At 35.3% G+C, this 15,037-nt stretch overlaps 2 protein-coding genes across 4 annotated transcripts in view; one reads left to right on the forward strand and one right to left on the reverse strand.

Annotated features, from left to right (window-relative positions):
- Nucleotides 1-15,037, forward strand: part of LOC105258031 (28S ribosomal protein S24, mitochondrial) — a 139,665-nt gene that overhangs the window by 50,897 nt on the left and 73,731 nt on the right. The window lies entirely within an intron of this gene.
- The window catches only part of LOC105258015 (tetraspanin-5), a 99,159-nt gene that overhangs the window by 15,067 nt on the left and 69,055 nt on the right, over nt 1-15,037 (reverse strand). For all 3 annotated transcript variants that reach the window (XM_011269072.3, XM_011269053.3, XM_011269062.3), the window contains exon 2: nt 5,953-6,073. In XM_011269072.3, coding sequence (XP_011267374.1) covers nt 5,953-6,073 — 121 coding nt within the window. The remainder of the gene's footprint in view (nt 1-5,952; nt 6,074-15,037) is intronic.

The raw sequence follows: 15,037 nt of genomic DNA on the forward strand, positions 1-15,037 counted from the left end.
TTAGATAAAATTCAAAATTTGATTGATGCGCAGATAATTTAAGTATTTAATATCATCCGATTTAGCATCATGAGTAAATTTCAAATACATCATCGTATTTCGATTTTAAATCAACTTATCCGCGCACAAACAATTAAAATTTGAATTTTGCCCAAAGTTGGGTCTCCCCGATTTTTGGTCTTTGACCTCGTCTCGGGTCATACAATGATAAACTGTTGAATTTGTCCCGATGAATCTTTTCAAAAATATTGTACATTTTCCCAAAATTGATTCGGTACTTCATAAATATTCCTTACTAATCAGATGATAGTTTTACGTGAACAGAAGTTATATGGCTCAAATGTTTAAAACAATTTAAAGCAAATTTTATCGTATATAACGTTGATGAAAGTGGCTCCGGTGTATTAAAAATTAATAGCTGCATCGAGAAAACGATTATAAGCCAAACTCGGTGGGCATGCTGTCGGACTTAATGAATTTTATCTATCATCGAAAGTTATAAGATTTTAGGATGTATTCCGGAAATGGAGGTAACTTTTAATCCGATGGTAAAGTGGGTGCGGTAGCGTAAAACGAAGCTTTCAAATAACTGAATAATTAGTCCGGAGTTACTTTCGAAACTTTTGTTAAGCCTTGCTGCGAACTAGAAGAAAATGGCAACGACGGAACGCTTTGCGCCCGAACGAAAAAGTCAACGAAGAAAAACGAAGACCGAGAACACGTAGGAACGTGTATCTACTTGAAAATGCAGTTGAACAATTTTTGTATAGGTTACTGGCTATTATACACGATACTCTATCTCGAGTATACTTGAAAGCATGGAATTTATTTTAATTCACATGAATTTCATTGTTAATTATTAATGCGATTTTTTGTAATCACGCTGAAAAAATGTCGTTTAACTTACGTTACATCTCAGCTCGCATTCGCATTAATATGTGGTACATACTCAATGTTTTATAAAAGAGACGTTAGTAGGTGTGAGCCAATAGTAGCCGAAAGGGCGGCTTTGCCGTCTCTGCAATATCGCGACGTTGCTTTATGTCATATGCTAATAAAATTGCATGAAAGAGAGACACATCCGTTTGATCTCGGCTCGCGACACGCGAATATAACGGGGAATGTGGACCAACGATATTCGTTTCGATTTTAGATTTTTACTAACTAAAAAATATCCAGAGAGAGAGAGAGAGAGATCTTTTTCTCTTTTTTCTCGATGGATTTTATAAGCAATTTAAAATCGGTTTTTATGGTTCAACTTTAGTTGGATATCCTTCTGTAATTATTTCATATTTATTGTAATTTTGCGATACGAATATTTGAAATAATATCCGATCAGAATTGGGACATACGCAGGCGAAAATCAAAATGTCGCATTTAATCGTGCACACGGGATCGCATTTATTTAAGTACGGAAAATAAACGTAATCCGGGATTCAGTGTTTCTCTTTGCATGAATTGCGATTTATTCGAAACGTCACATGGTTTTAGCGGGCAGCAATGCTAATAACTTTAGTCGGATTTTCGAACGGATGTTTCTCGCCGTATCCAACGTATCAGGATTTATGAACTTCGAAGTACGGATTAATTTTGAGAAATGTATATTTACATTATCAGAAACTTTTGAAATATAATTTTTAATTTGAGAATAATTGTATCGAATGTGACAAAAAAGGAACGTTACCTTAAACAATTTATAATATTTGCAATATGGTATCACAATTTCATTTTATTAACGGTTTAGATAAAAATATATGCTGTTTTTAAATGCGTTTAAAACTTTTGGTGTAGCGTATCTAAAGTCTAAATTGTTGTTATTTGGCAACCGTTACACTAAATTAAGCGCAAGCCAGAAGAGGTAGAGTTACTTGTCAAAGTAAATGGAAGTAATTGGAGCATAGGATAATCGAAAGCCGGGCACAGGTCGATGGAGCACGCTACGCAAGTACGAAATAATTAACAAGCGCGTCGCTTTCCTAAGTATAGATATAATAATAAGATGAATAATGAAAAGATGTTGTTTTGAAAATGTCTCTTGAAGTTGATATCGTTAATATCGATTTTTAGCGCATTAAATTTTATATATACAATTATACAGTTATATTAAAGATTGAGATTAAAAGACTGTCTGCTGATATTTGATCAGCTATAACGAATATTCGTAATATCAAATACTACTGCGCTGAACAAACTCTTAATGACTGAAAGTCAAACACAACGAGCTAGTTCGCTGCTTATTTTAACTCTACGAATTAAATATTCACGCAAACTGCGCATATTCACTGCTTTAAATTACAAATATTAAACTAATGATATTTAATTTGTATTACAGTAGCGGAATGAATAACAAAATTAATCGATGCATTTATTTTGACGGAATAAAAAACAGCATGTGTAGATAAAAAACGACAAATATTTAAAAAAAAACGTATCAGATATATCTCTTTCTCCCTCTTTTTATTTTTAATATAATATATATATTTTTAATATATATTTTTAATAATATATTTTTTAATATATATTTTTAATAATATATATATTTTTAATATAATATTATTTACGTTTAAAAATTGAGCGCGAATCTTTAATACCATTCAAGTAAATTGAGGAATAATTACTATTACTATCGGATTCGATTAAGAACAACGACCGAGCGAACATGCTCCGTCTCTTTTCGCCATCCCCTTCGAACTCCGAGGAGATTGTTTCCACAGTCTCGAGGCAAACAAATAGATGAGCTCCCGCAAATCGGTCCCTCTTTTCGTACCCGAGCGGTCTCCCGCGTACGGTCCGTTGTTCTTTCGACGTACCGGATCACACGTGCAAATTCGATTTGGGCCGCACGACATCCCGCAGAGAACGTCGTACCTCGGCTCGGTCGTCTCAGACTAGTTTGGATTCGGTCGCCGGGAACATTCCCGGAAGCATTCTCGCCATTACGGCTCGGTGAAACCGCGAGCGGCTGACCGCTCCGCGAGTGCGAACGGCTTTCCGGAGGACGGAATCTCCCAGAATCCACGTGTATACCCAGTGGTAATCCGACTTACAGCATCGCGTTTTGCGACGGTGCATGTGAAGCTCTCTGGGAACGCATCTGTTTCTCTCTCTCTCTCTCTCTCTTTCTCATTGTCTCTTTGTTAGAAACGTGACGTTTGCAACCTCGATGCAACCCAGAGGACCGACGAAATAAATCGGACGCAAACCTCGTCCTAATTTTATGTCCAATGCTCGCTGCCAGCTCGTATCCAATTAAAACTTTGACATCGTGTTAAAGAGACAGACGGAGAAGGAGAGAGAAAGAGGATAGGAATGGAATGGGGCGCGCAATCTATGCCTATTTGTCAGCAAGGCATCTGCTTTAGTTGACGGAATATTATATTCACGTGGCAGAAACAGAGAGAAAGCGCCTACGATGGTTAATGAAGATGTATCAAGGATGGCGGCACTTTCTACACGCCTTTAACCCTTCGTATGCGCTGTACATTTTAATTAATGTTCCCTTCAAAATCCTCGCAGATTTCTCTCTGGGTGACATTTCTGATTTTTTTTCAAATCGAGCTTTTCTCGTTTAGCAAAGATTGAAATTTCATGCTCGAAAAGATTCAAACATCGCTTCAATATTGAAATAATCATTAGTGTTGCACCAGTTTTGCCGAGAAAAATCAGTTCGAGTTTTTACGAGAAATCTATCCGCTTTGCACCAATCTTTATACATGCTAATGGCGACGAACATCATGCAGTCGATTCAGTATTGTGAAAATAGGTCGTCACGATCGTGACCACCGACAAAAAGCGACGTGCTCTTCCCTTTGCGCGTTGGCAAAACGCACCCTTTAACGACCGGTAATGTCGCGTGCACATAGCTTATCTTCCGCCTTCGCGGCGAAGAAATTGTGTCGTTACCTTTGGGACTCTGATTCATAGGACCGCATTCGGCACCGAGGCCGCAAGTATCATTTATACATTACCGTTATACGGCCCCGACATTATTTTTCATCCTGTCATTCCGCCTAATTTACTCTACGTTTTACGAGAGAGCGATTCATCCCCGAAGAAAACCACCAATCATTTTTTTCTATCTCTTTTTTCCGCTTGATACACTTGCCATGTTAATTGAAACAGATTTATTATGTTGTAAACACGCTTTTCGTAGAATGCTTGGATAAATGTTTACCTGATAAATAAAATTATTCTCGTTATAAATATATTCTCGTTTCTAGAGGAAAAAAGCTGTAATTGTTTCAAAACGATTGTAAATTGTGTAAAATTTCAACCATCTGTTCTCGCTTTTCTACTATATTTTGAACCTAAAATGTGTGGACAAAATAGATTTTCCATCGTTTTTTACTATATCAATCCTCCACTATTAATCTTCCAGTACATTAAAGAGAAGTGCTGTATAAATCAGACTAACGGGATAAGAGTTTTCCGATCTCTATTATAAAGAAGTTGTACTCTGAAGAGTGAATTGCAGAGCGTGTGAATAATCAAATATTTTTGCTTCGGAGACCATACTTTAAAGTATCGTAAAGATTTTATTTTGCATCGATAAGTCTTGGTCGAATAATTATAAGAAATAGAAATAGTATAGTATATAGTTTGTTTCTACTCGGTATTATTCCGATCTTAAATCTTTCTTTTTTAAAAAAAGATGATATTTGTCTCACAATTTTTATTTTCGTGACCTCGTGAATTTCGTGAATTTTAATGATAGATACATCGAGTCTAAGAGGAGAGGAATAAAAAAGTGTGAGTTTTCTCTGCAATGCGCGAAAGAAAAAGCTCTTCTCTTGAAAGATTTAAACTATCCGGAAAATTCACGACTATTCAGACATCTTAATTTCCGGTCCGCATCGTGCTTCGTTTCTCGGATATATATATACGTACAGTCTCTCGGCGTTATCCAAATTACAAATCCGTGCTATTGTTGGCCGCGCATTACGCGATTTCCGTGCGAATTTCGCGGACGAATTAGAACGAATGTCGTTTTCGGGCAGTTTTATAAGGTCAGTGAGCGTCCAAGCGGCGCTAATACAGAAATTAAGTTACGACGAGAATAGCGGCGGCGCAGTCGTGCGAAATGTTTTCGTCGACGGAAGCGATAGCCACTTCGCAGGCAGTTCTGAGGAAAAATTGCGATTGCTGTCTCCGCTCCGGGAATGCACCAAATGTCCGGGAGCCGAAACTGCGATTCTCGCCATGATCAGACGGCGCATTATTGAAGTCGTTTCCCTCCTTTATTACGACTTGCTCTCGTCGCGAAGATCTACGATAATATTTTTCTAATTTTTTTTTATTTCTCTAAATAGTGATTATTGAACATATCTTTCTGAAATGTTTATATTATTTTAAGAATAATTAGGAGTTATATATTTAAGAATCTGAAGAAAGTTGCCACGTTTCTTTACACCGTGCAATTTTTTATTAAAGTTCTTCCGTTTTATTACAATTCTTTCTCGCCCTCCTTACGAAAATTTACGATAATATTTTTTAAAAATCTTTTTCTATATTTTTAAATAAAAATATGTTAGACGTTATAAATATCTTTCTGAAAGGTTTAAATCGGAGAAACTCTTAGGATTTATATACTTGAAGATATTTAAAAAAATGAATTTATGCGTTCGCGTTTTGGCAGTTTCAATTTAATATCTTCACATTATTCTAGCGTTATTTTAATAAAAAGTTACAGTATTTTCTCTAAAAGTGACATTGGATAATACTGATAAATGAGGAATAAGCGGAAATTATTCCGCGTACGAAAGGAATTAAAATCTTTGGCAATCTCAGTCTCTAACGAAGTTGCACGTTGTATATATATATATATATATATAGTTAGGATTTACCTCTTCATAAAGTTTAGCTCCAAGTCACTATAACTCTTCATACGAGTCGTAATGAGTGAATGAGAGAAACAGAGAAAAAGACGAAATGGAAGGAGAGAAAAGTACTCACCGACTAGAATAAGGATAAATGCTGGATCGAGTGCGACGTTCGTGAGGCGAGACAGGTTGTTGAAGGTGTCCTTTTCGGTCCATGCCCAGACGCCCACTGCCATGATGCCCAAACCGAGCCACTGCGACATAGAAAGAGAGAAAAGGGATGAGTCTCAGAAATTGACTTAAGTGAAGACGAATATCGGCGGCAAGTTTCGACCGGAAAACTTCTTCCGGACTGTTTTCGCTTCGTCCGCTATATTTGTGTAAACAGAATTTTTCAATTATCTCAATGTAAAGGAAAGAACAAATTTCAGTAGTAATCTTAGATTAGATTAGTGCAAAAGGACTTGTCATATTTGTAACAGACGAAATGTATTATATCTACGATTTAATTTTACAGGAGAGAGAAAAATAATTTTTATTAATTAAAATTTTGTCAAACACATATGAAAATTTTAATATTCTTTTTCCTATCTAGAAACAGATTTAAAAAAAAAAGCTTATTTGTTGAATCTTTAATCATTCAACATAATTGTTAGCGCACACATTTATACACGATTCGTACATTTCTGGGGAGACAGCTACTTGGCGAAATTGCGGTCGGGGTCTCGGAGTATAGCATGTGCAATTGCACCGTGGTGGATACGATTACTCGCGGATAATGAGAAAGGCGCCGGATAAGAGTGAGAAAAAGAAAGGAAATCAAAGTAAGGGGGGTAGTAGAGGTTTAACAGCTTTCGACCGTTAACTCTCACTCTTGTGGCGGCCCTTGTACGCGTAGACTCAAATAATTCGTAAACGTTTGCCGAGTGCTCTTCTATAACCGGATCGTTTCATCGACGATTCTTTTCGCTCGTGTTTTGAAGCAACTACGAAGCTTTGAAATCGTGATTTTAATATAGAGCGGAAAGAAATACCTCTCGAACGCGATCAGATCGATCGCGAATTTCTTACGGCTCCAAATGTACCAATTAAATTTGAAAGTCTATTCTTTATAAGTGGCTGCTGTTATGCGGAATATTTTCGTTTATTTTTAATAATTTAAATTTTAACCATTTTTTTTAATAATTCCAACTTTTTTTAGCCTAGAATTTTTACTAACAATTTTTGTTTTTAATGTCAGAAAAATTGAAAAAACACCAGTCTGATACATTGAAGTGACAGATAGAGCTGTGTTTGTTTGTATGAGCAAAATTACATAACATTTAATTCCGTTAATCAAGAGGGCAAGCGCAAAGTAAGCTTTAATGTTGCTTTGACCGACGTGGCAATCGCATTTGCAAAGAGATTGATATTCAACGTTGTGCATTTACCGACGTTAAATCCACGCAATTACCGATGACACACGTAGAGCGCATTTGCGTGACAAGACCGACTTAACTTGAAGTAGCTGCAACACCTGAGGCTGCGCCCGATAACGCGTATGCATCTCTCTCGCGGGGTAATCGGCTTTAATCTCTCGGGGACTCAGTTTATGACAGCGCGTGTAACTATTCTCCGTTTGCTTTGCGTTCAATAATTTCTAGTCGCGCGCCATGCGAGGCGGAATAAATGGGTCATGGCCTTGTATAGCGCATCATATAAAATTAGAGCTTGTATGTGTGTGTCTTTGACGATGTGTACTATAATTACATACATTGTCGGCTATAAATCAGATTGTCCTATTCTGTGAACTTGTATAACAAAGATCGATACATCTCTCGTGTGATTTAATTTGCACATAGCAACCATCCAGTTTTACAAATTTGTTACACGGCTTCATGGACATACACTCGATGCTCATAAAAATTAGAAAGTTTGGAAAGTTAAACGATCCGTGTACACGCGCGATAATATCTCACCAACGAACTAGCGACTGACCCCTTTTTTTTCACTGTGATCGATTTGACGGAAGTTGAAAAAGGATTAAAAAGAATTGCACAACGCGAGATTTAAATTGTTTGTGATCCATTCGCGGTAAATCATCTCGAAGTCAATACAAACACGCTGACATGTAAAAAAATTACACAATCCCATATAAATATATTCCTGAAATATACGACGTTTGTGCTTTTTTACAAGCGAGTGTCAATTTGTTAGTGTGGTGAAATCAACGATGTACGACTACTGATATTGAAAAAAATGGTCACTTTAATTTATATATTTCTAACGAATATTTTCTCTATATTTTTTTATGAAAATATAATTCTATGTGATTCTATTTATATTCTTCGATTTATTTTATTATCATTTATTTTAAGTATTAGTAAAAACTTTTTGCGAACTTTTTCGTCCGACGCATCAATTATTGGTCGATCGATATGTATTGATGTAAACGAAAAAAAAGGCGAGAACACAAATGATTTTCCGTCAAATGATCTGTCGATTTTTCCGCATGCATCACTTTTAGTTTTTGAGAATAACTTTTTCCCCTTTGTGGATGTTCGTGGGTATTTTATTTTTACATCGACGACCAACCATTAATAAAAAAATCGTCGAGACGGTGTTTTGCTTTCGCGCCTCCTGTACACCGCCAATGTCATTGTACGATATAATTTTAATGCACAAGTTTGCGAAATATAAAGAAACAAAGCTGAGATTGTCAGATCATAGAAATTTTCTTGTGCCATAATAAATTTTATATAGAAATATTTATTTCTATTTTTGAATACGTGTCATGACCATGTTTGGCGTCACGCATGTCATTCTGATGACTGCAAACAATTTCTCAGCGCCGCACAATAATTCACGATCGAACGATTTTTGCTACTCAAGAGACTCGTAACGTTGAGACGAAGGTGACGTCGATGACATGAGTGACGCATGTCCTCCTTTTTCGCTTATTATACCGAGATAAAAATATAATTTGCGTATGTGAGAGAAAGAGAACAAAAATTAATGATATAGTTCTATTATATCACGTTTACATTACGTGAATTTTTAATTGTCCAACAAACAATTTTGAATTGCGAAAATTAATTTTACAATATATTTGTTTTGCTCAGAATAATTTACTTGGTCCTGTGTAATTTCGCGAAATGAAATGAAATATAAATATATTAAGAGAACGAATATGTATTTGTGTGCGTATTTATAATAAAAGAATCGCGCGTGTACACTCACATTTATGGTTTTCACATTCTTTACCTCGATGACTAATCAATACACATGCTATATACGTACGTTTTCTTGCGATGGTTATATGATGCACTTAAAGTTTTATTTTGCTGTCTATATATTTTTGCATCGTAAATAATATTCTTCGCATCTTCTGCATAAATAGATCCCTTTTTCAACATTGAATATAGCAGCATAATTTTAAACACGTTACAGATCTGTCAAATTATATTGTATTTTAGCAATGTAAATTATATGATTATATTATTCGTGTTACTTTTTAGCGTGTATTATTTTGCTTCTCACTTAATTACATTTATATAATTTACATTAATCTTTTGTTTCGCAGCTGCATGCTTAGCAACTTATTTATTATTCAAACATTTTTGGATTTTAATGCAATTGCTTGTGTAACGCGTAGCAATTAAAATTCAATTTTACAGCAATTTCAAGCATTATCGAAAAATAGAACATTTACTGATTATAATGAATGATAATAGTATGTTGTGTGTTTAAAACTTTGTTAAAATATTTGAAAAAAAATTTATTAAACGATTTTTATCTGATTAATTAATGTTACCAAATATTTTGTTTGGTTAATTAACTATAACAAGTAACTTTATCGCGCTATTTTAACGATGAAAACTATTGATAACAAGTAACCTGTTGAAAACAACAAGTTTCGGAAAAAATAACATGATCGACAATGTCGGGATGAAACTTTTCCTTTGAACGAACGCGTATGTGTTGACATGATCGAACAGAAAGTAAATAAAATGTTTATTGTGCTAAGTTAATATTTTTCCACCAACTTTTTATTCGCGAAATGTTTTTGCGGAAGCGCAATCGAAATCTATCATACAATCTACTATACCAAAAAAACTATACCAAAAAAAAGCTTCCGTAAAAATATGCACTTTTGATATTAATTTTTTAAACACGATTGTAGTGAGACTTTTTGTTAGAAAACTAGATACACTCGCAAATTACGTTAATCGAAAACCATGACGCGTAAACATTGTTATTTTTAACTTGATATTATAAAATTTAAATCTACATGTTTGCAAAATTCACAATGTTTTCAATGATTGATTATTAAAATGGGTTACGTCACATTTATAATGTAAATATATTATATAAGATAATTCTATTTTTATATTTTTTATGTATTACAAAATTATTATTAAAAATGTTATCAAATATATTTAAGAAACTACTATATATTACACGTACATATTTATTATTATATATGTTTGCATCTCTTTTCTAATGCTAAAGTTTTAGGATAAAGTTTTGCCATAGTATGTAGTGCCAAGTACCATAAGAACGTACGTGCAAAGCATGATTAATTCCTTAAGTTTGTGATTAAAGATGTAAATGCAGTTATGTTTTTGATTTACAGTACACAACATAGCAGCAACATTGCGGCAATGCTGCAATGTTCTGTGCTACATGAAAAGTTATTTTCATAATCACATTTATATATCATACTGCATGTATATATATATACATATACGCTCATAGATATGTCGATTTTATAACTGTACATCTCATTTTTAGACATGATCTGGGGAGAAACGAATGTAATAAATAAATAAATTCGTGATCACCGATCAGTGGGCGGAAAAATGTGCGGATCGTTCGGTTAATGAAGGGAACTCTCGTAATTATTAGCAACCGTATTCACGGTAAGATGTACTCTGGGCGCGAGTACAGGAGATATCGTCGCGGACGTAACACAAATCCGACGACGTCAGCAATCGGGAATCTCATTTTCTTGCCGACCCGAAAGTTAAACACAGCCGGTCTGCTGTTATCGTATAATCAAGTAGTATCATCCAGCGAGGATGAGAGGGACGGAGGCGGGGTGAGATGTCGGGAAAGCGAAAAGCGGTAAAGAAGAGGGCAAAGTGGAATTTATCGGCCTGGCGTTTATCTCATCTTCCAAGTGCAATAGGATCCTCGTCCGGACGGAAACTGCGGAAAGCCGCTCGACGTAATTTGAATTCATGCAAATAAAAGACTGGATGAAAGTCGAGACAAAGCAAAGCGATAAACGGGGAAGGGGTTTAACAACGAGATCGAAGAGGTGAGCGAGAAATTTCAGCAACGATGGTACATATAAAACGTTTAAAGTGAGTTATTAAGTCTATTCTGTTTTCAGACGTGGAACATTCATTGCTGGATATTTGGCGCTCTTTTGTCGTCAAAAAATTCGTCGTTCAACCATTTAATTCGTCTGAAAATGTTTCGAGCTCAAGTTAGCTCAACTATGATACACTGTGGCATTATAGCGCGAATCACTAAAATTTTCATGCGCGTCTTCGTCGCGTCGGTTCTCGTGTACACTACTGAAAAGAAAATCTCTCTCGCCGGAATAGATGAAGCAGAGCTTACTGCGAGGATTTTGCGTGCGAAATAGAAATAGCGAATTGCATCATTGAAAAGCTCTCGAACGAAGTTCCGACGAGCGTGTCATAAATATGGAATTTGTAATCTCTCGTTGAACAATCAAACTAGCACGATGACACTGGCGGTCCAGCTAGATAGTTCAAGCGTACTCGGACGGTTAGCCCCGGGTTCATTAATTGCATTAATTAAAAGCAACTACGGAGAATCGATAGTAATTCTGTTACATCTTGGCGATAACGAGGGCTGAGCCACAGTCGTTCGGTGTCACGAGCTACGGTGACCATCCTGTGAATGTAATCGGGTCATCGTTTTCGAAAGGGTTTTACGTGATCAATAGCAAATGAACGGCACACTCATAGAATCACTTTACTTTTTAATTAAAACTTCGAGGCAAACTTAATATATACTTGGTCAGCAGAAGAGAATATATTTAAGACGATCAATTTTGACAATTTGATATCAAATATTTATGTAGATTGCTAATCAGGAAAGCAAAACTCTTTTTTTCTTATGGCTATTGGAATATACTATAATATTGTTTTATTTTTGAGTCATCGCTTTGTTTTATTTTAATTATTTTATTAAAAATGCCAACGTGACAAAACAAAGTGAAGAAAAATGAAACTTTAATAAATATTCGAGTTTTTATTTTCGCGTAAAATTTCCTCTCTTTATCGTCAAAAGAAGAGGGATGTTTCATTAATCATTTCTGAAATAATTGGAATGTTTTCTTTTATTTGTTTTTGTATAAAGTAACCGAAATATTTTGCTTGAATTTTTATTCTCAAAGTAAAGTTTAATTCTTTTGGAAAAAATGAAAAAAGCGTAACATGATATAAATATCTTTCTTTATTCCTTTATATTCATTGTGTTGATAAGAAGCAAAACAGGTAATTTTCGAATATAAATACAAAAGATAATTATCGATGAACAAGCATAGAGACCAGATTGTAAATTTCTAAACTTTTCAATGAAAAACGGAAGAGGAATTAGATTAAAATAAGAAGTATGTTATCAGAGCAATAAGAATTTTATAAATTAGACAAATTTAATCTATCTATTATTATATAAGAATACATAAAGCAAGTATATGTGGATTAAAAAAAAAATTTATGACTTTGATAAAATATTTTGTTTGTGTAAAAAAAATCCCTTCGCTATCGATAAATATCTATCTGCATCTCGCAAACGAAAAATTGGAAACGTTGGTCGACACTGACGTGATTTAACACGGTTCCCGATAGCGATTAAAATTATTAATTACGTTTATCGTTTGTGAAGAGCGTACATATATATATTTTTGTCGAGTATTAAATGTTCCCTTCGTTTCAAGCATTTAAACGGCATTTATGTTATATCATCGTGACACAATTAATGCGAAATAATAAATCCATAGAACTTAGAGAGAATAAAAAATAAATTTTTCCATGACACGAAAAAATTTAACAAGATGATAATTTAGCCAAAATGATAAGTTCAAAATTCATATTATTTATTTATCGACATCACTTATGTTCAAATAGAAGTTATGTTCAATTTTACGTTGAAAATATCTTTATGTCAGTAAAAATTGTGCATATTAAACAAGACGATGATAAACAAGCATGAAGATAAACAAGACGATAATTTGACGTGAGAGAACAAATCATATTCGATACGAGAAAAGTACACAAATAATGCAGGTAATATAAATACTTAAAGCATGCTTGATTCAGTTTTTGAGTAATGGAAATGCATCTTGCATCGAAAAATAGCGTGACTGATAGACAAAGTGCAGAACATTGTCAGAAATAAATATTTCGCAGTTGATTTAATGATGAGACTACATCACGCACGATGCGGCGTTGTTAAATAAATTTATCGCGCACCTGTTTTCGACCGAAAGCCGAACGAGTCCACAGTACGCGTATATATATATATAGGTATATATACGTGTCACGTGTAGAGTGCGTCAATATTAACGGTAAAATGCGTTTTGTTGGCGTTTGGCAGGAATTTAATTTTTTTTCCTGGCCTTTTTTTCTTATAACGTCGCTCCGTTATTGGCGAATATGACATAGAGAACAATGAAAACATAGAAATTCGCGAAATATTGAGCATGACGAATCGATTGTACGAGTCTTTGATGATATTTAAATCGACAGTCGTTTTAAGTAACGTTAATGTAAATAATAATTGCATATGAAACGCATTCTCTTTCTCTTTCCCTCTCTTTCTCTACATGTATACAAACCTACACAAAATAAGACAAGTGATAAATTAAATACCAACTGCTTATACACCGAAGTGAGCAATCAAAGTTTACATGACAATCGTACAGTTACGGTAATTTGAATGCAATGTACCATGAATAGGACGTAATTATTGTCGACGTTGAATAATATTTATATGTTTTATTCACGCATTTGATTGAGAACTGACGAATTCATTTTCCCTACGTAAACAAATTGCTTATATAAATGGATTCGGTTAATGAGTTTCCTGCGAGGTTCCATTGTTTGAACTTGAAAATGTGTTCGAACAATCGATAAGCGAACCGACACGAGTTCAATAGTTGCAGTTGTGCGTAACACATTTGAAAAACTCGCGTAGCGGTTTCTCTTGACAAAACGCAACGCTATGCGATATATTAGAGAGATCGGAATCTGAAATATTAAATATTATGAAAAAGAGTGAAGAAAAATCGAGTATAAAATTCTACAAATTTTATGGAAGAAAGGAATATCGTTTTGTTTAAAATTCGAAAATTTGTAACCAGTTCGACGCGTTGCAGCTGATACGCGAGAAAAACAGGACTCGCATTAAAGACATACCGTACACACTGACTAACTCTGTACGTTGCGATCCGGCGCGACTTTAATTGATTTCGGATTAATTTATTCCAGCGCACGCGCGCGCTCGCGAGGCGATGAAGCTTATCCGTCCGTGACATTTCGGTGCTGAATTATTCAAGCGTTTTCGCATTGGTCGGTCGGCTGCGTTTTATTTTCGTGCTCAATGTTTTAATTAATGCCACCTGTCTTGTCGCGCGATGCCATCCCGATTCTCTTCCCCTCTCTCTTTCTCAAGACTCTAAATGGCAATTAGCTATTCGCCAGCCGACAGTTTTACGATCGAGCGAACTGCGATCTAATTTCCGCGATCGACGCAAAGCACTGGCCGGACTCGTTGATTTATGACGCGTTCTGTGTACATACAGCTCGCGATTCGATAATAGCCGTGTGTAATACCACGCGACGCGTTACCTAAGAAAACACGCGCAACGGGTAATGCACCTGTCAAACTTGGCCGCGAGAGGGATTGATTTATCGCGCTCGCCACTCCCCGCCTGATGCCCCGTCATTAATGGACGCGATGATGTATCATTGACGTTTGGCCCTGACATTTAAACCGCCATCAACCACAATTACTCTTTTAAATTGCAGTTTCACCAGAGCGTGAATTCCTGGATTATCTTTCGCCTATATAACAAGCTGATACATAAATTTTACTTAAATGCGATGTCGATGGGATCGGGAAAGATTTAGCCGATAATCCAAGCCAATCGTCTAGCCTGAGATTCAGCTCTTAAAAAAAGAACGAAGGGATTCCGA

The sequence above is a fragment of the Camponotus floridanus genome, unplaced genomic scaffold (genome assembly GCF_003227725.1).
Source record: "Camponotus floridanus strain SB8 unplaced genomic scaffold, Cflo_v7.5 scaffold5, whole genome shotgun sequence".
Taxonomy (NCBI): domain Eukaryota; kingdom Metazoa; phylum Arthropoda; class Insecta; order Hymenoptera; family Formicidae; genus Camponotus; species Camponotus floridanus.